The 24,105-nt window shown below is 48.0% G+C and overlaps 2 protein-coding genes across 2 annotated transcripts; both read right to left on the bottom strand.

The window, feature by feature from the left end:
- Positions 1 to 969: 969 nt before the first annotated feature.
- On the bottom strand, positions 970 to 1,341 carry LOC109735967 (uncharacterized). The gene has a single exon (XM_020295168.1). The coding sequence runs from the start codon at positions 1,339 to 1,341 to the stop codon at positions 970 to 972; it is 372 nt and encodes a 123-aa protein (XP_020150757.1).
- Positions 1,342 to 17,367: 16,026 nt separating this feature from the next.
- On the bottom strand, positions 17,368 to 19,614 carry LOC109735970 (non-specific lipid transfer protein GPI-anchored 14). The gene is made up of 3 exons (XM_020295171.4): positions 19,163 to 19,614; positions 18,923 to 19,042; positions 17,368 to 17,833 (listed from the first exon to the last, which is right to left on the bottom strand). The coding sequence occupies exons 1-3, from the start codon at positions 19,515 to 19,517 to the stop codon at positions 17,724 to 17,726; spliced, it is 585 nt and encodes a 194-aa protein (XP_020150760.1). The 5' UTR covers positions 19,518 to 19,614; the 3' UTR covers positions 17,368 to 17,723.
- Positions 19,615 to 24,105: the final 4,491 nt, after the last annotated feature.

Raw genomic sequence — 24,105 nt, 5'->3', positions numbered from 1 at the left:
GAGCTGGAATTGTAAGGTTGTCGAGCCTGCAGTAATGGGACAGTACAGCATAGGCCCAGCCAGCGGTTTCTGCAGGAACTTAACTGTAAGCATGCTTTACAGGACAAGCGATAAGCAGATATGTTGAAAAGTCTTTTCTTTTTTGCTGGTCAGATATGTTGAAAAGTCTTTTCTTTTTTTCGGGTCAGATATGTTGAAAAGTCATCCATGCAGCATGCATGACTTTTACTCCCTCCGTTCCTAAATATAAGTCTTTTTAGAGATTCCACTATGGACTACATACAGATGTATATAGACATATTTTAGAATGTACATTCGCTTATTTTTTCTTCGTATGTAGTCACTTATTGAAATCTCTAAAAAAACTTATATTTTGGAACGGAGAGAGTGGAATTCAGCACTACTCCGTGCAACGAGGAGTACTTTTCTATATTAACGAACTGTATGTATGTGAACTCTGTAAAGGCTTGTTCGATTAATCCTCTCCTCAAGAGGATTGAAGGGAATTGGCAAGGATTGATTCGTATTTTGACTTAAGAGGTTTAAATTCCTCTCAAACCCCTTCAATCCACTCGGATTCACACGGAACCGACCAAGGCCTAATGCAAGAGTACACCACTACCGATGTGTGTTATTCATGCCTAAAAGCATCTCCAATAGGCGCACCACCGCGCGGCGTGCTAAATTATTTTTACAACACCAAAATAGCCTTTTTTAGCGCGCAGGTGGGCGCTTGCTCCAGCAGGCGCTGCAAAATAAGGCGCAGCACTATAGCTCCAGCAGGCGCTGCAAAATCCAGCGCGCGCACAATGCAACACATACGAAAAATATGAAACAACACATAGATTTTTATTACAGTTCAAGGTCAACACCACAAGCTAGTCCATAGGATACAAATAAACCTAGATAAAAACGATACTACAATGCAAATATAGTAGATAAAAAGCGTCGACGATAAACTAGATAAAACTACTCCTCGTTGTCGTTCTTCTCGGTGGTGTAGTCCGACGACAGAAACGTGTCCTCCCGCCGAGGATCATTGTCGTCCCAGGACGACACAGGTCCCAATTCGCACTGGGCTTCCGCCAGTGCCTTCCGCTCACGCCTGTCTGCCTGTTCCGCGGCTCGCTCCGCCCTCCTCTGCGCCCAGAACTCGTTCTCAAGGGCGACATCCTGCGGGAAGCGCTCGCGCCACACCGCCATGGCGTGCTCATCCGCCTCGGCGATGAGGAGGCGGCTCTCCCGCCTCTGCTGGATGCGGCGGTCCTCTGCGGTTATTAGTCGCGGGGGAGGCGCGAGGTCCTGCGCCTGCTGGCGCGTCCACATGTCGAAGAAGTTCATCTGCGATCGTGGCCTCTGCAGGAGCCATGCCGCTGCATCGTACGCGCGGGCGGCCTCGTGGGCGGTCTCGAACTTGCCGAGCACAAGGTCACATAACACAATAGGCAGTACGAAATATTTAGTTTTGCACGTATCATAAGCAATCAACACAACACAATATAGCCAATACTTAGTGGTCACAATACAAAATTGCAAACTTGTGAAACAAATAAAACGTCTCACGTGGGACAAGTTTCTTATTACAAATCAACAACTGATGCATGCAAGTAAGATAGCAATCTGACATATTACAACATAGAAGATTTGTTGAGTTGAATGCTTGAGCTTGGAACAACACCCTTAGTCTTCCGTGGTAATTGATTTGGTGGCATCCTACAATGGGGAAAACACAAATTACAGTAACTTAAGCATGCGAGACACAACACAAGAACACGAATTAAAATAGAGCTATTGTTGAGGATATAGCTACCGGTGTAACCCGCCCAAGATGGGCCGGTTTACGTTGCAACGGCTCTTCGTTCAGAAGCCCAAGGACAGGTTAAGGATGGCGGTTTAGTAATAGGTCTAAGGCCCGGAGGCGACTTAGGGCCCGTAGTGGTAAACCGCCGTTGTGGCATGACTTGTAGTGTAAGGCAAGAATAGTTAAGAGTCCAAGCCGGACACAGTTTATGAGCCGGCCGGAACTCTGAGAGCCGCTGGGCGTTAACCTTTCTATATAAAGGGACGACCCGGCGGCGGTTCAAGACAAGTAAGATCAGATCGATAGCCAAGCAGAGCGGTTTAGCTCCTGGTCATCGAAACCATAAGCAATACCACCTCAACTGGAGTAGGCTTTACCTTCAACGTAAGGGGCCGAACCAGTATAATCCTCGTGTCCTTTGTCCCGTTTAACCCCTTTAAGCTTCCTAGCTGCGATGGCTCCACGACTAAGTCCTTACACGAGGACATCTGCCATGACAATTCCACGACAGTTGGCGCCCACCGTGGGGCCAGCGCACGGTGGATTTGAGTTCTTGAAGGGCAGCTTCGAAGGGCTCAAGGGATACGTTGTGGGCCGGATGACCAAGAGTCGTCGCGGCAAGCTCTACATCGACGACACAGGCTGGGGCCCCGACGCCGGCTCAACTGAGTACGGGTACCGGGTCCCCTTCGGCGGAATCCACGTTTTCATTGGCAAGATTGGTGAGCCGGGCCCTGAGCCGGACATCTGCACCGACCCCGTCGAGACGGCTCAGCGTGCAAGACCCGCCCGGACTCTGCCGGCCTTGAAGCGTGCTTTCGTGGGATGTGTCCATGGAGAACTCTCTGAAGGATCTGGATCTGGCGAGGAGACGGCCACCCGCTCTGATGGTGAGTCGTCCACAGGTGAGACCGGCTCGTTATATCAACTTCAAGATGGCAGGCTCAGGGGTTGTTCCGATGGCGACAGTATTCCGGACCCCTTTGAGCCGCCGAGCCGGGTTGGAATCTTCATGGCCGGCACACAACCTGTCCAAAACTCCGCCGCTGGGGCAGGAGGCCCTGTGCACTCGCCGGCTCAGGTGCTGATGGATCTCACGGACAAGATGACGGCCCTGTTAACCGCTACGGTCGCCCCAGCGGATCAAGCTCAACATGATGCGGAGGTGGCACAGTTAAAGCTGGATGTAGCAAGAGCCAAGGAAGATCTGGCAGCGGAAGGGATCAGGATGGCTGCAGAGCGGGCGGCTCTCGACGCCCAGACTCAGCTGATTCAGGCGCAGTCTTTCCGGCTCACAATGTATCAGAACGCATCCAATGAGATCATGAGAAGGAGGCATCAGAAGGCTCAATCTCGACTCCCTCCGGTTTACGATCCTCGAAACCTCTTCAACACGCCTGGTGCAGGGCCCGGTAACCCGCCAGAAATCACGGCACCCGGGGCTGGAACGCCGATTCAACCGCAAGTGATGGGGCCTCCCCGTGTGAACACTGCCCCGCCTCAATACGTGCCTATACCACCGGGTCATTATGCCAACCCGTTGGAAAACATGATCGCCGCAGCGGCGCGACTGGCGGCTCTCCCAGTCGAGGGCGACTCTCCGACGGCGGTCGAAACCCACTGGGTCAGAGAACTTCTTCAGACGGCTCTGGCGCAACAGGAGGCATATTCATATAGCCGGGACAGGATTCATTCAACCCCTCGTCCAAACCGGAGCCCAAGTTATAGCAGACACATGGTTTCAGCGACCGGCTCAAGCAACGTCCGGCGCCGTGACTTGCCAGCTGGCCATGGCCCGGCACATAATGGAGCCTTTAACGCGGTAGACCAAGACAGAGCACGACCAGAGGCGGAGCAGGCGGCTCAGCTGACAGCATACCAGCCCCTCCCGGTTTATCCGACGGCTTCTATCGAGGCGGGTGTACCTACGAGGACCGGAGGTGTCCCTTGTCTGGTGTCGGCTCTCCGTAATGAACGTCTGCCCAAGGATTTCAAAGGGCCTAGGAAGGTACCTAATTACACGGCTGATTTACAACCCGGAGCATGGATCGAGAGCTACGAGATGGCTATGGAGTTGCTGGAGGTCAGCGAAGCGGCAATGGACAAATACTTCACTATGATGTTGGATGGGACTGCCCGCACTTGGTTGAAAGGACTGCCGCCTAATTCTATCGGGTCATGGGCAGAGCTAAAAGCCCGGTTAATCCAAAACTTCAAAGATACATGTAGGCAATCTATGTCAATTGTGGATTTGACTAACTGCAAGCAGCAAGAGGGCGAGTCTACAACCCATTGGGTTCGCCGGGTCAAAGAGATAATACATTCGTCTGATAAGATGGATGCCGGCTCTGCAGTCTTAGTGTTGGAGCAAAATTGTCGTTTTGCGCCCCTGAAGATGAAGCTCGGGCGGCTCAAGCGCGATTGCAATGATATGGGTACGCTGATGGCGGCTCTGGTCAAGTACGCCGACTCTGATAGTACCAAGGATCCCGCGTCTGATGATGAAAGGACAGGGAAGGGAAAGAAGAATGGCAACGGCAAGGGCCCTCAGCATAACCCGGTGAACCAGGGAGGTAACAAACGTAAGGCTGATGGCAGTATGGAGTTTGTGGCCAACACCAATGCGCAGGGTAACAACCACCGACGTAAGGGGAGACCACCTCCCCGAGCCGGCGGGTCAGGCCTGACGCTTGAGCAATTGTTGAATGAGCCCTGTCCAAGGCATGGCTCTAGGGAGAAGCCGGCCACTCATCTATGGAAAGACTGCGCAATCATGAAAGCCTTCAAAAATTCCAACGCTTTTAATGGCAACAATGGGCAGGGCGGCGGCTCAGGCGCCGACGGTTTTGATGGCCCGGGTGGCGGCTCTAATTCCAATTCTCAGAATTTTCAAGGGGGTTTTAATCAGTAATCTGGCCAGGGTAATCAACAGCAGCAGCAGGGGGATACCAGACCAATCCAAAGCAGCTCAATAGTGGACAGTATCATGTGTTTACTACTAGTCTGTGCAAGCGAGACCAGAAGCTTCATAAGAGGGCTGCGAATGCTGTTGAGCCGGCGGTTCCACATTATTTGAGATGGTCTGAGCAGCCTATTGTATGGAGTAGGGAAAATCACCCTCCCCAGGTTGATAATCCGGGTCACCTGGCCTTGGTGGTGGCTCCTCAGGTTGGGGGGTATAAGTTCACTAAGGTGCTCATGGACGGAGGCAGTAGCATCAACATCCTCTATTATGAGACCTTCCGTCGTATGGGGTTGACTGATAAAAACCTCAACCAGTCCAACACTGTTTTCCATGGTGTGGTGCCCGGTAAGTCGGCGTATCCAGTTGGTAAGATCGAACTGGAAGTGGCCTTTGGAGATGAGTACAACTACAGGGCGGAAAAACTGACTTTCGAGGTGGTTAAAATAAGAAGCCCGTACCATGCTCTATTTGGGCGGCCGGATTACGCCAAGTTCATGGCACGGCCGTGTTACGTATACTTGCAGCTCAAGATGCCGGGTCACAATGGGACCATTACGGTTCACGGCAGCCGAAAGATAGCTTTGGAGTGCGAGGAAGGTGACGCTGCTTACGCTGAATCTGTTTGTGCAACAGAGGAGTTGAAGTTTTACAAGGATAATGTTGACCCGGCAGATATGACGTCTTTGAAAAAGCCAACCACGGAGCATGAGCCGGTAATGAAATTTAAGTCGGCCGATGAGACTAAACTTGTTGACTTTGTTCCAGGTGACTCATCTAAGCAGTTCAGCATCAGTGCCAATCTGGATCCGAAATAGGAAGGCGCGCTCATCGAGTTTATCCGTGAGAACAGGGACATCTTTGCATGGAAACCTTCGGACATGCCGGGTGTACCAAGAGAACTCGCTGAGCACACTCTCAATATTGATCCGAAATTTAAGCCAGTCAGGCAATTCCTCCGGCGGTTTAATGAGGAGAGGCGGAAAGCCATTGGTGAGGAAGTAGCCCGGCTCTTGGCGGCCGGGTTTATCGTTGAAGTCTTTCATCCAGAATGGTTAGCTAACCCGGTGCTCGTGCTCAAGAAGAATGGCACCTGGCGTATGTGTGTGGACTATACGGATTTAAACAAGGCTTGTCCGGCTGATCCTTTTGCTCTCCCCCGTATTGATCAAATTATTGATGGTACGGAAGGTTGTGAGCGTTTGAGTTTTTTGGATGCGTATTCTGGTTACCATCAGATCAAAATGGCTGTTAAGGACCAAGAGAAGACGGCGTTCATTACTCCCTTTAGAGCCTTCTGTTATGTGTCTATGCCTTTTGGGCTCAAGAGTGCACAGGCGACTTACCAGCGTTGCGTGCAGAATTGTCTTCATAATCAGATTGGGCGCAACGTTCATGCCTATGTGGATGATATCGTGGTCAAATCCAGAGAGAAGGAGACCTTGATAGATGATCTGAGAGAGACCTTTGATAATCTCCGGGTCTACAAGATGATGCTTAACCCGGTCAAGTGTGTTTTTGGTGTTCCTGCAGGCAAGCTCTTGGGTTTTCTAGTTTCTCACAGAGGCATTGAAGCTAACCCGGAGAAGATCAAGGAAATCACCTCTCTGGCTAAGCCGGCGTGCATAAATGACGTCTAGCGTCTGGCGGGTCGCATCGCTGCTTTGAGTCGGTTTATAAGCTGGTTAGGTGAAAAGGCCATGCCACTATATCAGATGATGAAGAAAACAAATGACTTTGTCTGGAATGATGCTGCTAATGCTGCTTTTGAGGATTTGAAAAGATAGCTGGCTGAGCCGCCAGTCCTTGCTGCTCTTGTCGATAAGGAGCCTTTATTGTTGTATGTAGCCGCTAACACACGAGCCATCAGTGTGGCTGTGGTGGTGGAGCGTAAGGAAGCGGGTAAGGAACACCCGGTTCAGCGACCGGTTTACTACGTCAGCGAAGTACTCATTGAGTCCAAACAACGGTATCCGCATTGGCAGAAGCTTGTTTATGGGGTGTTCATGGCAAGCCGGAAGCTTAAGCATTATTTCCAGGGCCACCCTATCACTGTGGTTAGTTCTGCTCCCCTAGGAGATATCATCCAAAACAGAGAAGCCACAGGAAGAGTTGCTAAGTGGGCTATAGAACTTGGGCCTCATGGTCTAAAGTACGTGCCACGCACTGCTATCAAATCTCAAGCATTGGTGGATTTCATCAACGATTGGACAGAGCTGCATGTGCCTGAAGAGAAACCGGATAATACATACTGGACTATTGACTTCGACGGGTCCAGGCAATTGGAGGGCTCGGGGGCTGGAGTTGTGTTAGCTTCCCCTCGAGGTGACAAGTTTTGTTATGTACTACGGTTAATGTTTCCCTGTACTAACAACGCAGCTGAGTACGAGGCCTTGCTCCATGGTCTTTGGATGGCTAAGGAGATGAGCTTAAGCCGGGTAAGGTGCTTTGGTGACTCAGATTTGGTGGCCCAACAAGTATCAGGCAAGTGGGATTCCAAGGACCCCCTCATGGCGGCTTATCGTCGCGAAGTTGATGCCATTGCTGGACATTTTCAGGGTTACCAAGTAGAGCACATCGATCGCAGAAAGAACGAGGCGGCTGATGCATTAAGCCGGTTAGGCTCTCAGCGAAAGCCGGTGCCGCCTAATACTTTCTTGGATACTCTGCATAACCCTTCTGTCAAGTTACCTACAGAGGAAGACTTGGCTGTTCCTGACCCAGAGGCACAGTTGGTGGCGGCTCTCCACGTTATCCCAGATTGGACAGTGCCATACTTGGCTTACATGACCCGGGGAGAACTGCCTGAGGATGAAACTTTGGCCTGACAAATAACCCGGCGGTCTAAGTCAATGATAATTGTCAATGGCGAGCTGCATCATCGCAGTGTCACTGGAGCTTTTCAGCGTTGTGTTTCCTCTGAGGAAGGTCAAGAAATTTTACGTGAGATTCACAAGGGGGATTGTGGCCATCATGCCGGCTCAAAATCCCTTGTGGCCAAGGCTTTTCGTCATGGTTTTTATTGGCTGACGGCTCATGCTGATGCAGAGGACTTGGTCAGTAAATGTGACGGTTGTCAGAAGTTCTCAAGACGGGCTCACGTGCCGGCTCAAGAGTTGAGGATGATTCCAATCACTTGGCCGTTTGCAGTCTGGGGGCTTGATATGGTTGGGCCTTTCAAAAGGTCCAAAGATAAGAAGACCCACCTTTTGGTGCCGGTTGACAAGTTCACGAAGTGGGTTGAGGCAGAGCCAGTTAGTAAGTGTGACGCAGCCATGGCGGTTCAGTTCATGAAAAAGGTGATATTTCGCTTTGGTTTTCCACACAGCATTATAACTGACAATGGTACCAATCTATCTAAAGGCGCCATGGCGGATTTTTGTCAACGAGAGCATATTCGGCTTGATGTTTCATCAGTGGCTCACCCTCAATCCAATGGTCAAGCTGAGAGAGCCAATCAGGAAATCTTGAAGGGCATCAAGCCCCGGCTTTTGGTCCCTTTGGAACGGACGCCGGGTTGTTGTGTGGAGGAATTACCTTCTGTATTATGGAGCGTCAATACTACTCCTAACAGGTCTACGGGTTACACACCTTTCTTCATGGTTTACGGAGCTGAGGCGGTCCTCCCTAGCGACATCCGTCATGACTCGCCTCGAGTGGCGGCTTATGTCGAGGCGGATAATGAGCAGGCGCATCAAGATGCTCTTGACTTGTTGGACGAACAACGTGATGTAGCAGCAGCTCGCTCGGCGATTTACCAACAAGACCTGCGCCGCTATCACAGCCGCCGGGTTAAGTCCAGGGTCTTTCAGGAAGGTGATTTGGTGCTCCGGCTCATCCAGGATCAAACAGATGCACACAAGCTATCCCCACCTTGGGAAGGGCCCTTTGTGGTCAGCAAGAACTTGCACAACGGGTCATACTACCTTATCGATGTTCGGGAGCACAAAGATTCACGTAAGTCGGAGGAGGAGACCCGCCGGCCGTGGAACATAGCTCAGCTTCGGCCTTATTACACTTGAGCCACCGGCTCTCATAATGTACATATTTCTATAGCCATGTATATATTGTGATAAATAATAAAGCAGGACCTCTGTCCTTTTTTCCTCCAAAGGTAAATGTATCATTGTTATTTTCATTGTAATGTTACATGGTCACTTGGAGGTTGGTCCGGCTTATGTTCGTATTCGAATCTAGCCGTTAAAAATATGATCACTTGGGGGCTTCCTATTCAAACATAGGTCGTATTCGAACCAAAGAGAACATGGCTGTCGATACCCACTTGATTGGCATATTGCCGAGCTCATTGGGCAGTTTTTCTTGATCATATTTGAATCATAGCTCAACCCCCTTTGAGAGCCGACGTGGATCGTATTCGAATCAGCGTCGTTAAACAACTCTCAAGGTCATTTGGGGGCTTCCTGTTCAAACATAGGTCGTATTCGAACCAAAGAGAACATAGTTGTCGGTACCCTCTTGATCGGCAACGCCAAATCCACTGGGGGCTATATGATCGCATTCGAATCTTAGCTTAACCCCTTTGGGACGGTTCTCTGGTCGTATTCAAATCAGAAGCCCTAAATTTTTGAGATCTCTTGGTTTGCAAACCAGTTCTTTTGATGATATCAAAAGTATTCAAGGGTGGTTCTTATTCCACCGGCTTAACCTTGATTAATGATGTTGATAGCACATAATAAGCATTATATGTGCTGGTGAACCGGAGTTGAGTTCTCAACCTCATTATTCGGGTTACATAAACCGGAAGTGTACTTGAAGGCTCGCAGGTATGCCGTTATGATTATCTCGAAGATATAATTGAGAGCCGGTTTATTATGACTTTGATTCATATTCCGGGTTATATGTAAAATATATGACTCTCCATGCGGTAAGCCGCCTAGAGACTTGTGATTTGTTTTCTATGCAGGACAATTAAAGACAGCTCTTTAAACTTAAGGAAAGCAGAGGATCAAACATAACCCTGAAGAATATAAAAGGGCAGTTTAAATAGAGTTAAGCGCTACACACGTGCACGATGGCACGACAAAATTAAGTGTTCGTCCTACTCTATTACAGGACTCCCCGAGTCCAAAAGGTGAGGCATTGTTTTTGAGACATAACCATGAGTCGCCTAAGAAATCAAAGGTGCTTGTTGGGTTGAAGCTTCCGGCTCATCCCTCTCCGCTCCTCCGGCTGTTTCCATGTCCTAGAAGGTTGATGATTTCCAGTCAATGCTACTAAAGGCTTCAAATTGAGCTTCATCATCAATTAACCCGGCCGGGTCAACTTCAGGGGCGAAGGTATGCTTACGAGTCGGAGGAATCAGGCTGACTGCTTCATAATGAGGTGTTGGGATCCTCTGATTCTCCGCGTCATAGCCCGGTTGATATTTGGTAAGGTCTGTATCATTACCAATCAAAGTGGCCACCGGGCGTACACTCTTCACACAAGCGGCGAAGTCTTTCTGGTCAAAGGGAGTGCCATCTTCCTTCAAGCTAGGATACCCAAGGGCGATGTCGGCCGGGTCTAGCTCCGGTAGAAACGCCTTGGCCCGGCTTAGAGCGGCTATGGCTCCGGCTCTTGCAGAAGCTCGTCTTAACTCTTGGAAGCGTTGAGGAAGCACGGCAAGCCGCCTGAGTACATCTGCCAGATGAGTGGGAACTTCGTTTGACAGAGCCACAACGGCTAAGGCACGTTGTGACCCGGTGTAAAGTTGTTCTACCAAGGTATAAACCGCCTTCAGCTTGGTCAGCACGTTCTGGTTGAGATTGGAACTCCTGGGACCTGCATTACAAAGTCAGGTGAGCTGATGGCAATTGAGATACTTATGGGAAATGAACGATGTAAACTAGTTAGAAACTTATAGAGTAACTTACCAAAGATTGCGGAGACCATCTGAGATACATGGCGTTTTAAGCCGGATAACTCGGCGGTTCTTTCAGTAAGAGTGGCCTCCGCTTGTTCGGCCCGACTGAGCAAAGCAGTTTTTTCATCTGCCCAGGCTTTTCTTTCTGCTTCAAACTTTTTCTTCAGTTTCTCTTGTGCAGATACACTGAATTCAAATTTGGAGTTGGCCTTTTGGGTTTCACTTTCCTTAGTCTTCAGACGGTTCTTCAGATCAGAGATTTCCGATTCAAATTTCTTACAGACGGCCTGTACAAGTTCAGGGTTACGGTTAGGGTGATTATAATGCAACATTAAGTCCCAAGCACTTTGCAAGCAAAGACACTTGACACTTGGGGGCTAATGTATGCTGAAGAGCTCTGTTTACAGTGCCGGATCATGAAAATAAGTCCCAAGCACTTTGCAGGCAAAGGTACTTGGCACTTGGGGGCTAATGCGTAAAGCTGCTCAAATACTTGATTAAAACAAGGTAAGGACCGGTTCAAGTATGCTGTTTAAACCGGCCCTCGAGTGTTACCAGGTAAGCCGGTTTTCTTGCAGTGATTACTAAGCCGGCATTAAGTCTACAACATATTTCATCATAAGTAATAGACTTGGGGGCTGGCATGGTAAGGATAATTATGGAGTAAGCAAGAGAGTTATACCTCAGACTTTTGCTGTATTTGCTTCACCATATCAATTTCCAGGTCCCGGCTGTTGTGCACTTGATTAATATAGCCAGAGACAGTATCTCCAAGGCTCAGATGAGCATAATCAGTGATGTCCAGCCTGGCCCTGCGGTGTTCCAGAAGTTCTTCCTTAGCAGAGCACCTAGCCAACACGGTGGGTCTTCCCGGTTCAACAAACTCGGTCCGGGTAATTACAACGTCCGGATCATCTGGATGAGCCGGGCTGGGGATCTCCGGGTTATCAGAACCTTCCATAACTTGTTCATCAAATGGAGCAGTGGCGGTTTTAGGAGCTGGTGCAGACGGCGGCTCATGAGCAAAAGCATCAGGTTCAGTCAGGACCGGCTCTTCGGCCGGCTTATTTTTCTTCGCCCTCTTGCTGGGCTTTACTTGTACACTGAAAGTCAAAGGGTTAGTGCAAAAACATGAGTAAGATAAGCACAAAATAAGCTGATCATCATTACCCGGGTGCAGTTTTGAAAGCCGGCAAGCTAGACTGCATGGAGTCGCCGGAGGAAGGTGAAGTTCCCTGATAGTTTGAATCAGAAGAATTGAGTGGTTGACGAGTGACGCCCGCCAAAGGATGAAAAGGATATAAGTCGGAGATAACCTCAGTCCGGCGCTTCCTTGATGCTTCGGGTAAGCCGGAGGAGAGGTCTGCATCCTTGCTGGTCCGGGTCTGCCTCCGACTCTCATAAATCTGTCGCTTCAAAAGAAATTGAGGATCTTGATAAGCTAAAGGATGTGAAAATCTTACTTTCCGGGTTACTCTTCGGACTTTCAGTCTTGGCAAGGGCTCCGAGTCGGAGGAAATTATAGTTACCTCTTCAATCACTTCATGACTCATTCCGGTGTCCTCCTGCTAATAATCCATGTCAATAAAATGGTTAAAAAAGGAGCCTAAAGAGTCAAGGGCTACCTCTGACTCGGAGGTGTCTTCCAGGTGAAGCAGGTCAGAGGCGCTAGGTTTACTCCCCTTCTTGCGGGGAGCGGCTTTCCTGGCGGCTTTTTTAACCTTTCTGGCTTTCTTAGCAGCTTCATGGTCATACTTGACCTTCCAGAATTTATCATTAGCCTGTAAAATACAACAAAGGTTTTTGAAGTTAAGACGAAATCGTTAAAATAGAAGGTGAGGTGTTCAGGTCAATAGTTTACCGCTGGGCCGGGTTAGCCTTGCAGAAAGGACTTAAGCCTGTTCTCCCACAATCTGCCAGGCTCTCGTTCAGAAGAGACTTGGTCATGTCATCAATGACGTCCTCAGGTAAGTCGTTGGGACTGTGCCGAAGAGGATCATCCTTCCGGCCCGTATAACCGCACATTAAGCCGGGGCGGCAGCTTAAAGGAATCACCCGCCAGGCAATCCAGACCCGGACCAGATCAATGCCATTCAGGCCGTTCCCCAGAAGAGCTCTGATCTTGTTAATGGTGGGAGTAAGTGGCTGACGTTCAGCTTGAGATAGTTTATCTGGCAAGGGGTGATTTGATTCCAGACGCAGGGCGCGAAAACCGGGCAGTGGATTCTCATCAGCCGGAGAAGTGTCTTGGCAGTAGAACCATGTCTGGTTCCAGTCCTTCGGGTGGCTTGGCGGCTCAGCATAAGGAAAGAGACAATCTCTCCGTCGTTGGATTGAGATTCCACCGAGCTCCAGGCTGGGCCCATTGGCACATTCATTTTGGCGGTTCAGATAGAATAACTCTCTAAAGAGTAGTAAGCTGGGCTCTTCTCCAAGGTACACCTCACAGAACACTTGGAAGTTACAAATGTTTGACACGGAATTGGGTCCAATGTCTTGAGGTCGCAGGTTGAAAAAGTGCAGAACATCTCTGAAGAATTTTGAGCCGGGAGGAGCAAAGCCCCGGCTCATGTGATCAGCAAATATGACAACCTCTCCGTCCTTCGGTTGAGGTCTCTCTTTGGACGGGTCAGAAGCACGATAGGACATGACCTCTTTCTTGGGCAGGTAACCCGTTTTCACGAAGTCAGCTAAGGTGCTATTAGTAACATTGGATCTAACCCAGTTGCATGTAATGGGCGCCTTGGGAGCCTTGGGCGGCATTGTGAAGGATGGAAGCCTATAACAAAATAAAATTTCCGGTTCAAATTTAAGCCGGAGGAAAATTTTGGTTCAGTATTTAAGGTGGCGGCTTATGAAGGGGCCTAATGATATATGGCCAATTGTGTCAGGTTATTTAAGCCGCTATGGATATCGTGAGCAATTAAGTCATTTGACTCCGTTATGGATGACCCGGAATATTCATGAAGCATCGCCTTTTTTAAGCCGGTGATATGAGCCGCCATAGCTAACAGATGCAATTTTTGCCTAAGTGTTGCACAAACAAGTTTCACAGGTTGCGGTAATTATTTTGGATCAAACGGTCGTCCAGAAAGGAAAATTTTCTAGACCTAAAAACTGGCACAGAGAAGTTCATAAGTTCTAATGAGGTCTTTTTGCAAGCAAAAGGGATCTGCTAGTATTGGAAATGGGTGCGAAACCACTACCGCAGGAGTCCTGTACTGTTTTTCGAATCAAAAGAAGTCGCGGTGGAAGAACTATAAAAGAACTGAGATGAACTACGAAGAACAGGGAGGAACGCGGAACCCTAATGCGGATATGACGTTTGAGAAGAAGAGGACTTACAGTTGCAGGTTCACTGCGGAGAGTCGCCGCCGTTCTCTGGACTAGCTCAGGTTGATGCAGCGGCCGAGGCTGAGGAAGACGAGAGGCGCGGCGGCGGCGGCGGAGCTCGGGCTCTGAGGCGTTGAGAGGAGGAAGACGATGGAAAGGGAAGAGTGAGAGAGGACCCGGTCGGGCCTATTTATAAGGGATGGCTGTTAAGTAGGCGCGAGAAACGAGGAGGATGAAGACATGATTATCCAGCTGCTGAGGCGCCTCGATTTTCGGGATAATTATTAAAGATAAGGATCCGTTGAGATACGTTGGGCAGAACGTGCATTAATGGCGGATGACGTCACGGCGGGTTACCAAGAATCCAGAGGATGACATCATGGCGGGTTATAACCTTCGCGCAAACAGAAGCCGGAAGATTTTTTCTTAATATATTGAAGATTGACATGAACCGGTTCAAATCAATCTGGGGCCTAATGTTGAGGATATAGCTACCGGTGTAACCCGCCCAAGATGGGCCGGGTTACGTTGCAACGGCTCTTCGTTCAGAAGCCCAAGGACAGGTTAAGGATGGCGGTTTAGTAATAGGCCTAAGGCCCAGAGGCGACTTAGGGCCCGTAGTGGTAAACCGCCGTTGTGGCATGACTTGTAGTGTAAGGCAAGAATAGTTAAGAGTCCAAGCCGGACACAGTTTATGAGCCGGCCGGAACTCTGAGAGCCGCTGGGCGTTAACCTTTCTATATAAAGGGACGACCCGGCGGCGGTTCAAGACAAGTAAGATCAGATCGATAGCCAAGCAGAGCGGTTTAGCTCCTGGTCATCGAAACCCTAAGCAATACCACCTCAACTGGAGTAGGCTTTACCTTCAACGTAAGGGGCCGAACCAGTATAATCCTCGTGTCCTTTGTCCCGTTTAACCCCTTTAAGCTTCCTAGCTGCGATGGCTCCACGACTAAGTCCTTACACGAGGACATCTGCCGTGACAATTCCACGACAGCTATGGAAATATCACCATCAATTCTCTTCAATAGTTGAATGTGGAGCTAAAAGCTAGTTTTTGCGGAGTGATTGGGTGATATCATCTTCAATAGTTGAGTGTCCAGAGAAGCAAGCTAGTGAGCTTGTCCTCAAATGATAAACATGTTAGCTTGAAGTGGAAGCAGGATGAATTTGGCTCACAGTTAGTCAAGTCACTTTATCAGCTGCTAACCAAGAAAGAACCTGATAGGTCATTTAGAAATATATGGGAAGTGAAAATACGCCTTAAAATCTAATTTTGACTCTTGGTTATATAACACAACATCATTGCTACCAAAGACAACATGAAGACGTGGAATTGGGAGTGTAATACCACCTATCAGTTTTGTGCAGCAGAAGAAGAAACAAATAATCATCTCTTGTTTTCCCCAAAAAAGGGTTAGAAGGACATGTCCTAATATGGTCCTTTGGTTGAGGAGATCAAGACGTTGCTCCCTCCATTGAGGAGACCAAGGTAAAATGGGTTAGATGGTCTACCAACAAGGTGGCACGTGGTCTAGAGAAGGAAGGTTGCTGGCATGAACTTATTTAGTTTACCTCTAGGTTGCATTTTTCATGTACTGAACTTGGATATTTCCGTGGTCATTGAATAAAGCGGCAACAATCCAACTCAAAAAATCATCTCTTCTTTGGAACATCCTAAATGTATTTTACTTTTTCCAACACTTCTGCTTAGGTTTTGCACTCTAATATTACTTAGGTGAATGAAAACTTTCAAGGCTAATGTTGTTTTCAATGTAAATGCAAATATGATATGTGAGTGTGCATGTACGAAAGTCCAGGAAAATTCCAACAAAGATAGTTACATGCAAGATATCAGAAGGAGAAGGCCACCAGCTAGAGGAGGGCACCTCCCAAGGGGGGGCCACACACCCTTGCCATGCAGGTTGGGGTGGATGGCACATTAGAGTGGGACCCCCCACCCCACGCATATCCTTCTGACTATAAGTGGCCATTGGCGTCTTGAACCATAGATGATTTCCCACATATTCCCCCGAGCCCTGATGAACGCTGTTGTTGATGCTCTTTGTTCAAGAAGGCTATCTGGAGACTGATTCCACCTCCTGAGAGTGGGATTCTTCGCCATCGACTCCATCAACTCATTCTTCCCACATCCCCATCATGTATTCCCCATCCATGTGTGAATAATCGAATGTGGGCACATATGATGGATGGGGATTGTGTGATGCCAATCATGTAATAGTGCTAGAATCTTTAGGGTTTTGATCCTTGTCATGATTATTGTTACTAAACTACTAGTGTTATGATCTTGTTAAGCTTAATGCCTATTATTAGGGTTTGACTAGTATGATCTCATATTTGAACCATGCTTTTTTTTATAATACCTATGTGTTTTTAGTTGCAAGTTGTATGCACCTATTATTGTCTCAGTTGGCGACCCTGAGAGTGACTGGTCATGATATCATAGAGGGGCTTTAATTTGAGAATTCGGTGTATTCACACCCAAAAAAATGTGTTGAGGTATTTGTCTTGTGAAAAAGTCATATTAACTACCTTTAGTTTCAATTGTGACCCCCCCCCCCCTGACATGGGATAGTAGGGAAATACGTGATGGGCAATAAACATGTTTAACTATGCACGGACTACATGCTACTACAAAGTAAGAGAAGATGAGCTAGGAATCATGTCCCTTGTTATTTGCACTATGTTATGATTCATGTCATCCATGTAACGTCGCATTGTCCATCCCCATGCATATGTTCTCCATAATGGTTTACACCCTTTAATAGATGATACTTGAGAACCGTTGGGTATTTTCTAGTCTTATTTACTTTTTTGCAACCCGCAACAACTAAATCACTCAGTTGTCGTCCCTACTATTTTTTGGCGCAAGTATTTGATGGAGGTGTAGTTGAGTTGACACCTCAACTACCAAAGTCTTAGCAATATTCTTTCACTCCTGGAGTCGTCATTGACCCTATTTGGGCGGAGCTAGCTCTCTAGAGAATGACAAAGGCATGCGGAGCTCAATGGGGCACTTTTTTTTTGTGCCGGTTTTTTCTCCCGTTTAGACTACCCACAGTGGGAGTAACATAGGTGGTAACATCACACTTATCTAGGCAAAATAGATGATGTGGCATGTAATTAATGAAGAAAGAGAGGCATGTGGTAACATAGCTAGTTACTGTAACATCACACATATCAAGAAAAGATGAGTCTACAATATAATAAATGAAGTGATGCATAACATAGACTAGTAACATATGCATGTTACTAGTCTAAGTTACTACCCATTGTGGCTAGTCTTAATGAGAAGACCCACAATTCTTATGCGCACTCTAAAAAGAACATCAAGGCAATACCCATATCATCTAAGAAATCAATCACCCATATTAATTGCACACCATCTTTTTCTAGAAAAGAAAACGAAGGGAGAAACTCTTGATATCATAATCAAACCGGGACATGAAATTTTGGTAGGGTAGTTGCAAGTTGCAACATGAACTAATTAATCAGGGAGGCAACTCACTATTCGCAACAAAGAGAGAAAGAGAGGGAGAGGAGTGGTTGGGGAGGGGGAAAAGAAAGACTTGCAACTCACGCACTACACAACAATTTATTTTTTCTGTGATGAGGATTCACTCGCTACACACAGCAAACACAAAGCCGAACTGAAGGCCGAAGGCTGGAAACTACACAGCCCAGCCCAGCACAATCATGAAAGTGTCTTGGTCTCTTTCCTACAGCCGCAGACAAGCCTATCATCACGCGAGAACAAAGGCGGAGGCGAGCAGCGCCGAGACGACGGTGGCGAAGACCACCGTGTGCCTCCCTGCACCGGACGTCGCGTCCACGCTCTTCCCGGCGGCAGTACCTGCAACCAGCCACGGCCAAGGCGGACAAGAAAGTTATAAAGAAATTCTTCCACAGTTGTGGGCTGATATGCTAATTTATTCTGCAGAAGGAAGATTTATGTACAGTTTTGAACTGGATATAAACGTGATTCAATGCAAGGTGCTTAAGGAAAATGCTTAGTAAAATAAACCGAATTCTTCTCTAACACCGGTGTTTATTTCTATAGAAGGAGTACTTAATTAAGCGTCTATCTCACACAAATAAACACCAATGCTTAAAAAATTAATTTATTTTTCTAAACATATTTTTAAGCACCTTACATTGTATAAAGCCTAAGTTTCATTGCAAACTAAAGCACCAGAACTGATCAGGTGTCCAGAAAAGAGCACACGCTTTTCCGTGCGGAATCATGCATGATGCCGGTGCAATTGCGTAAAGTCGTTACTGCCGGTGCAACCCAACAACAATCTGCAGCGTGCCAAGTTACTTACTCCCTTCATTCCCTAATATAAGGCCTTTTTAGTTTTTTCTTGATCTGTATATATCTAAACACATTTTAATACTTAAAAAACAGAGGGAGTAATTAGCAGGCGCATATGACGACGTGCTCTGCAAGTCGTTGCAGCTACACGTACATACTCCCTCCATTCTTATAGTGATTTAAACGCTCGTATATTTCTTTACGGAGGGAGTACTACGTACCCAGGCCAACAAGTTCAGTTTATCAGTTAAGACAGTCCAAATACCGGGTGGCGGGTACACGACACGTGCACAGTTGGGTGGGCCATACATGCATGCAATGCACGGCTTGTGAAATGAATGCGTACTGTTGCCCGTATCTTTCTGGACATAATAAGTGTGGTCGCTCCCGGTCACGCTCGTCCACGTCGGCCCGTCACCCGTTCATGTCGCGCTCGTGCAAGCAAGCAGCGGGAACCCAGGAAGCCCATGCCCCCAACCCATGTGCGTTGCGTAGAGTGTACTATCATGCATGTCGTACGGCACGTTCTTCCAGTCTCATGTAGCAGTATGTTACGCGCATGTATGTTCCGAACAAAATGATGGACATGGTTAAGGAGTAGTGCTGGTTAACTGGCTAGAGGAGTACCGGTGGCGGTGGCGGCGGCGGCGGTGGGCGAAGTGGTGGCGGCGTTCTTGCCCTCGTGCTCACGCGCATACTGTTTGAAGATCTCCGTCTCCTTGGAGTCCGGCGCCATGTTGAGGATCTCTGCATACATCCAAAACCACTCCAATACTCAGCATGCATGCATGCACGCACGGTGGCGCAGCAGCAGCGCCGGCAAACCGGCCGATGGGATGGGACTATGAGTAGCAGTGCGTTACGTACTGGGGCAGTCCGAGAAGGTGGCGGCGATGTTGCAGACGGAGGGGAGGTTCATGGAGCGGGTGATGTTGACCTTGATCCCGAGCGCCGGCTCGTCGCGGTCCTTGACCAGGATGCACATGCACCGCTTGCTGGTGCCCAGCACCTGCCGGAACCCGGAGCAGCAGTCCGGCGTGGGCGCCCGCGCCGTCGCCGTCAGCTGCACGTACGTCAGGCACGTCGCCAGCCCCATCAGCTTGTCCGCGCACTCCGCCTTGTCCGCCGCGAAGTCCGCGCCCGCCGGCCCCACAACCGCCGCCGCCACGGCCAGCATCATCAACAGTGCACCACCACCGCTACGGCGAGCCGCGAAAGCCATGGCTTGATCGCGAGCGAGGTGCTGTCACACTCGTGTGGCGACTCTTTCGCTTTAGTCGTGTCGTCGGTCGTGTGGTTTGCGTGTGACGACGTGGTGTGGCTGGGCTTGGCTATATATAGATGTTACGCACCAGAGAACCAAGTGTGCATGTGTACCTACTAATCTCAAGTGATCATTCACTGGTCAGGTGGTGAAATGTACCCCGGATCGATCGAGAAGATCAGGGTGTGGTGCGTACGGCGGTCGTGGCAACGTGATGGATCGAGGGTGATTAATGGGAGTTGGTTGGGGAGGTGGCTGGCTAGATTGCGCGTGCGTCGGCGTTTGCTCGTGGGCCACGTACCGTGACTGTGCACGCATGGGTCGACCTAGCTAGCTAGAGATCGAGGAGCTACGTGGTGGACTATGGTCTACGGCACGTAGCAGTATAGTACGTACGTCTAACTAAATTTAGGGCATCGACGGACCAGCCTGAAACCGTCCGGATCGAGCGGTTCATACGTGATTTGCCATCCAACGCGGCATTGTATTGGGTCCATCGAGCTGTCTAGACGTACTTTTTTCAGCAAATCCGAAACAAACTTATGGGGGCTTTGCGGAAGTCCAGACAGCAGACACGTAGAACTTCGACATCCCGAACCCACCCAAAACCCCCTCCTGGACCCCACGCCTCTATCCTTCTTATTTTCTCTCATTCCTTCTTTTTCTCTTGCCTTCGTCACCGCTCCACCATACGGCCGTCACGCCACACCCCTGCCGGAACTCTACATCTTTGTCACCTCCAGTGTTTTAGCCGAGCTCCACCCCGCTTCTCCTCTGTCGTCGTTCAACCCCTCTCCTCCGACCGCTCCGTCAAGTACCATCCGCTACTGCTATAATCACCATGCCCAACAAGTGCTCAGTGATTTGCCGGAGATAAAAAATGTTTTCCCTTCTTCTTTCAAGCAATGAATTCTGAATTGGAGTACATATACAAGCACTATGTTGAGTCCTCTGATGGCTCGTCCGAAGAGGAGGACTACACGGATGAGACGGCGATGATGCAGACGGTCCTTGAAGACACGGAGCGTGCGGAGGAGCATGTTCCCGATTTCAAGGAATCGATTCAGGGTAATCGAGTGCTCAACCGCAACAGGGCGCGCGGCCATTTGATACTGATGGCCGACTAATTTGCCCCCGATGCACTCTTCGTTGACCATTTTCGCCGGCGTTTTCGGATGTGCAAGACTGTCTTCGATCGTTTTACCACAGCGTCCTGTTATATGATGACTACTTCGTCTTGAAGACGAACGATGTGGGAACGATTGGCTTCTCTGGTTACTAGAAGTGCACGGCCGCACTCCAGATGCTTGCGTATGGCACGGCCACCAATTCGTGGGACGAGGACCTACGGATATCTAAGAGCACATGCGAGGATGCCATGCATGCTCAGGTTTGCAACTGTCGTGGTTGAGGTGTTTTGACCACAGTACCTGCGAGAACCAACTATGGCAGACACCGAGAGGCTCTTGGCAATCTCAGAAGCAAGAGGGCTACCTTTGTCAGCACCCTCTCTAACCCAGTTGGCCAGAAAAGTCTCACTTTGCCCAAAGACAAGAAGCAACTAGAAAGGATGTCGATAGGGCATTTGGAGTTCTGCAGGCCCGTTTTGCAGTTGTTTGTGGGTCTGCTAAACAATGGGACTCGGAGACCTTCTGAGAGGTGATGACATGTTGTGTGATCATGCACAACATGATCCTCGAGGATGAGGGTTAGGATGCTGTCGCGGCTCTAGTATTTGAGAATATGGGTGATCCTATCAAACTTCTAGACCAGAATCCAACACATTTCAAGAGTTCATTCAAATGCATCAACAAATCTGGCATCGACCAACTCATGAGCAGCTGAAGGGAGATCTGATTGAGTATCAGTGGGCGGTTAAAGGGGATAACAATGTTGGGGTGTAATATTTGAACTTTTTTAAATTTGAACTAGTGTTGTATGCGGCTATTTGAACGTCTGTACACAAGGTATGCGGCTATTTGAACATCTGAACTCTATGTATGCGCCAATTTGAAGGTGTGGACTTTAAAAAAATGAGAGAGACCGGATGTATATGGGCATCGTTGAGTGGCAACCTCCCACATCCGTGTGCAAACTGGTCCACTGTCCGCGGACGAATGCGGTAGAAAATTTACAGATCACCATCGAAGATGCCCTTAGAAAGTTACGTTAGCAAGTTCCAAGCAAAGAAGTCACGCATGTGGAAAACTATATGCGAATTTGCTAATTGTCATCTAAATAATAATTGACAAAGCCTCATCTAACCCCTACACTATTTATTTAACCAAACAATAAAAATCCTACAAATCTCAATATAAAATTCAACAAGATACTATACATCTAGATGAGATACAATTATTTTTTATCTAGAAAAGACATAGTTATTTTTCATCTAAATGAGAGTTAGACACATCCAAATATATACCCCCCGTGTTGAAAAAAATAGTCCTACTCGTCTACTCCAGAATGAGTAGGCATCGATTAGTAAATTAAAGCTGCTACCTCCATTCCAAATTATAAGATGTACTTTTCTCATCTAAGAGCATTTACATTCGGACGCCTCAAACTCCCTCAAACGGCTGGACGGACTACCTAATCACTAACTGATCAAATAAACCCAACCTAGACAGACACCTCAAACGGCCAGACTAACCAGCACCCTCATATCCAGCTCAAATATAGGCGGTTACAGGGTAGCCCGGGCACGGCCCACCCGACCCACATATATTTGTCCCCGTCCGCTCTCCAACCAAACTCTAGCCACTTCACTCCGCTCCACTCTGCCCCCCTAAACTCCCGTCCAACGATCTCCGTCCTTCCCCGGCATGGCGGGAAGCGGATCTGACTGCGACAACATCGGATCTGTCAACTCGGGGTGTCGCCCCATGCGGTTGGAGGAGGCAATGGCCGTCCGCATTGGCCTCTGCCACTCCCAGGAGGACTGTGTCCAACCGGCGGCGGGATCTGCTTGGCGTGAATCCATTGCATCGGTGCAACGGGTGCTCGGATCCTCTGGGGCTAGATCATCACGGTCCCTTAGCTTTTCCGTCTCTGGGGGTGGGGGCGAGTATGAGAGCTACCGGGACCGGTGTGCCCGTCGTGGGAAGGAGACGATGAGGGTGGCGAGGCCTGCCTCGCTGCTGACATGGCAGCAGCAGAGGTGGCGGATGCGGCGGCACGCGCTACCACTAGTAGAAAACAGGGCTTAGGTCGCAGGGCAGTTTTCACATTAGCCCCGGTTCAGTCACGAACCGGGACTAATGTGAGCATTGGTCCCGGTTCGTGAGCCCAGGGGGCCGGCCAGGGCCTCGTGGGCATTGGTCCCGGTTCGTATGGACCCTTTGGTCCCGGTTGGTGGTACAAACCGGGACCAATGGGCCACGCTCCTGGCCCACCACCCTTTATTCCCGGTTCATACCACAAACCGGGACTAAAGGGCTGGTCTTAGTCCCGGTTCATACCACAAACCGGGACTAAAGGGCTAGTTGCGGCCAGTGTTTAGTCCCACCTCGCCAAACGAAGGGCGCTCACACCAGTTTATAAGCCCGTCCCTCTCTGCCTTTTAAAGTGAAAATAGATGCCCTTATACAGGAAATTTGACCTAAATTCACAGTAAATTTCATAGAAATTTATTATGAATTTAGGTTGAATTTTCTCTATAAGCGCATCTATTTTCATTTTTTTATATTTATAAAATAAATAAACCTTAATAAAATAAATAAAACTAAATAAACCTTAATAAAATAAAATAAAATAAACTATAGTAACTACGATAAATAAACCTTAATTAATTAAGTAAAAATAGCAGCAAGTAAAATAAATAAAAATAGCAGCAGTAAAATAAATAAAAATAAAATAATTAAAGTAAAAGACATAAGTAATTAGAAATAAAATAAATAAGTTTTTTGTTGTAAGTAGAAAGAAAACCTTTTCAGAGTTCATTTGAAATGCTTTTCAATTTTAGGGTCTTATAGCTCAAAATAATTAGTAAATGCACGAAAAATAACAAATGAAGTCAGAAAGGATTGACAAATGATGATGTGGCTTTGAATGGTGCATTTTTAACACACAAAAAGTCAGGAGTTCAAATAAGTTTTAAAAAATGAAATCCCTTTGTAACAGACGAGTTTCCGGATGAAATCCTGATACTTTGAAAGAGATTGTCCGTTTTGTACACGAAGTGCATCCAGTTTTTGCCGTAACCCTCTCAACTTTCTTGCACATGCTATGTGGATGAAATGATGATATCATGCCAACTTTCAACCTTTTCAGAGTTCATTTGAAATGCTTTTCAATTTTAGGGTCTTATAGCTCAAAATAATTAGTAAATGCATGAGAAATAACAAATGAAGTCAGAAAGGATTGAAAAATGATGATGTGGCTTTGAATGGTGCATTTTGAACACACAAAAAGTCAGGAGTTCAAATAAGGTTTAAAAAATGAAATCCCTTTGTAACAGACGAGTTTCCGGATGAAATCCTGATACTTTGAAAGAGATTGTCCGTTTTGTACACGAAGTGCATCCATTTTTTGCCGTAACCCTCTC

Source organism: Aegilops tauschii, chromosome 5 (assembly GCF_002575655.3).
Source record: "Aegilops tauschii subsp. strangulata cultivar AL8/78 chromosome 5, Aet v6.0, whole genome shotgun sequence".
Lineage (NCBI taxonomy): Eukaryota > Viridiplantae > Streptophyta > Magnoliopsida > Poales > Poaceae > Aegilops > Aegilops tauschii.
This window is presented reverse-complemented; position numbering and strand designations above follow the sequence as displayed.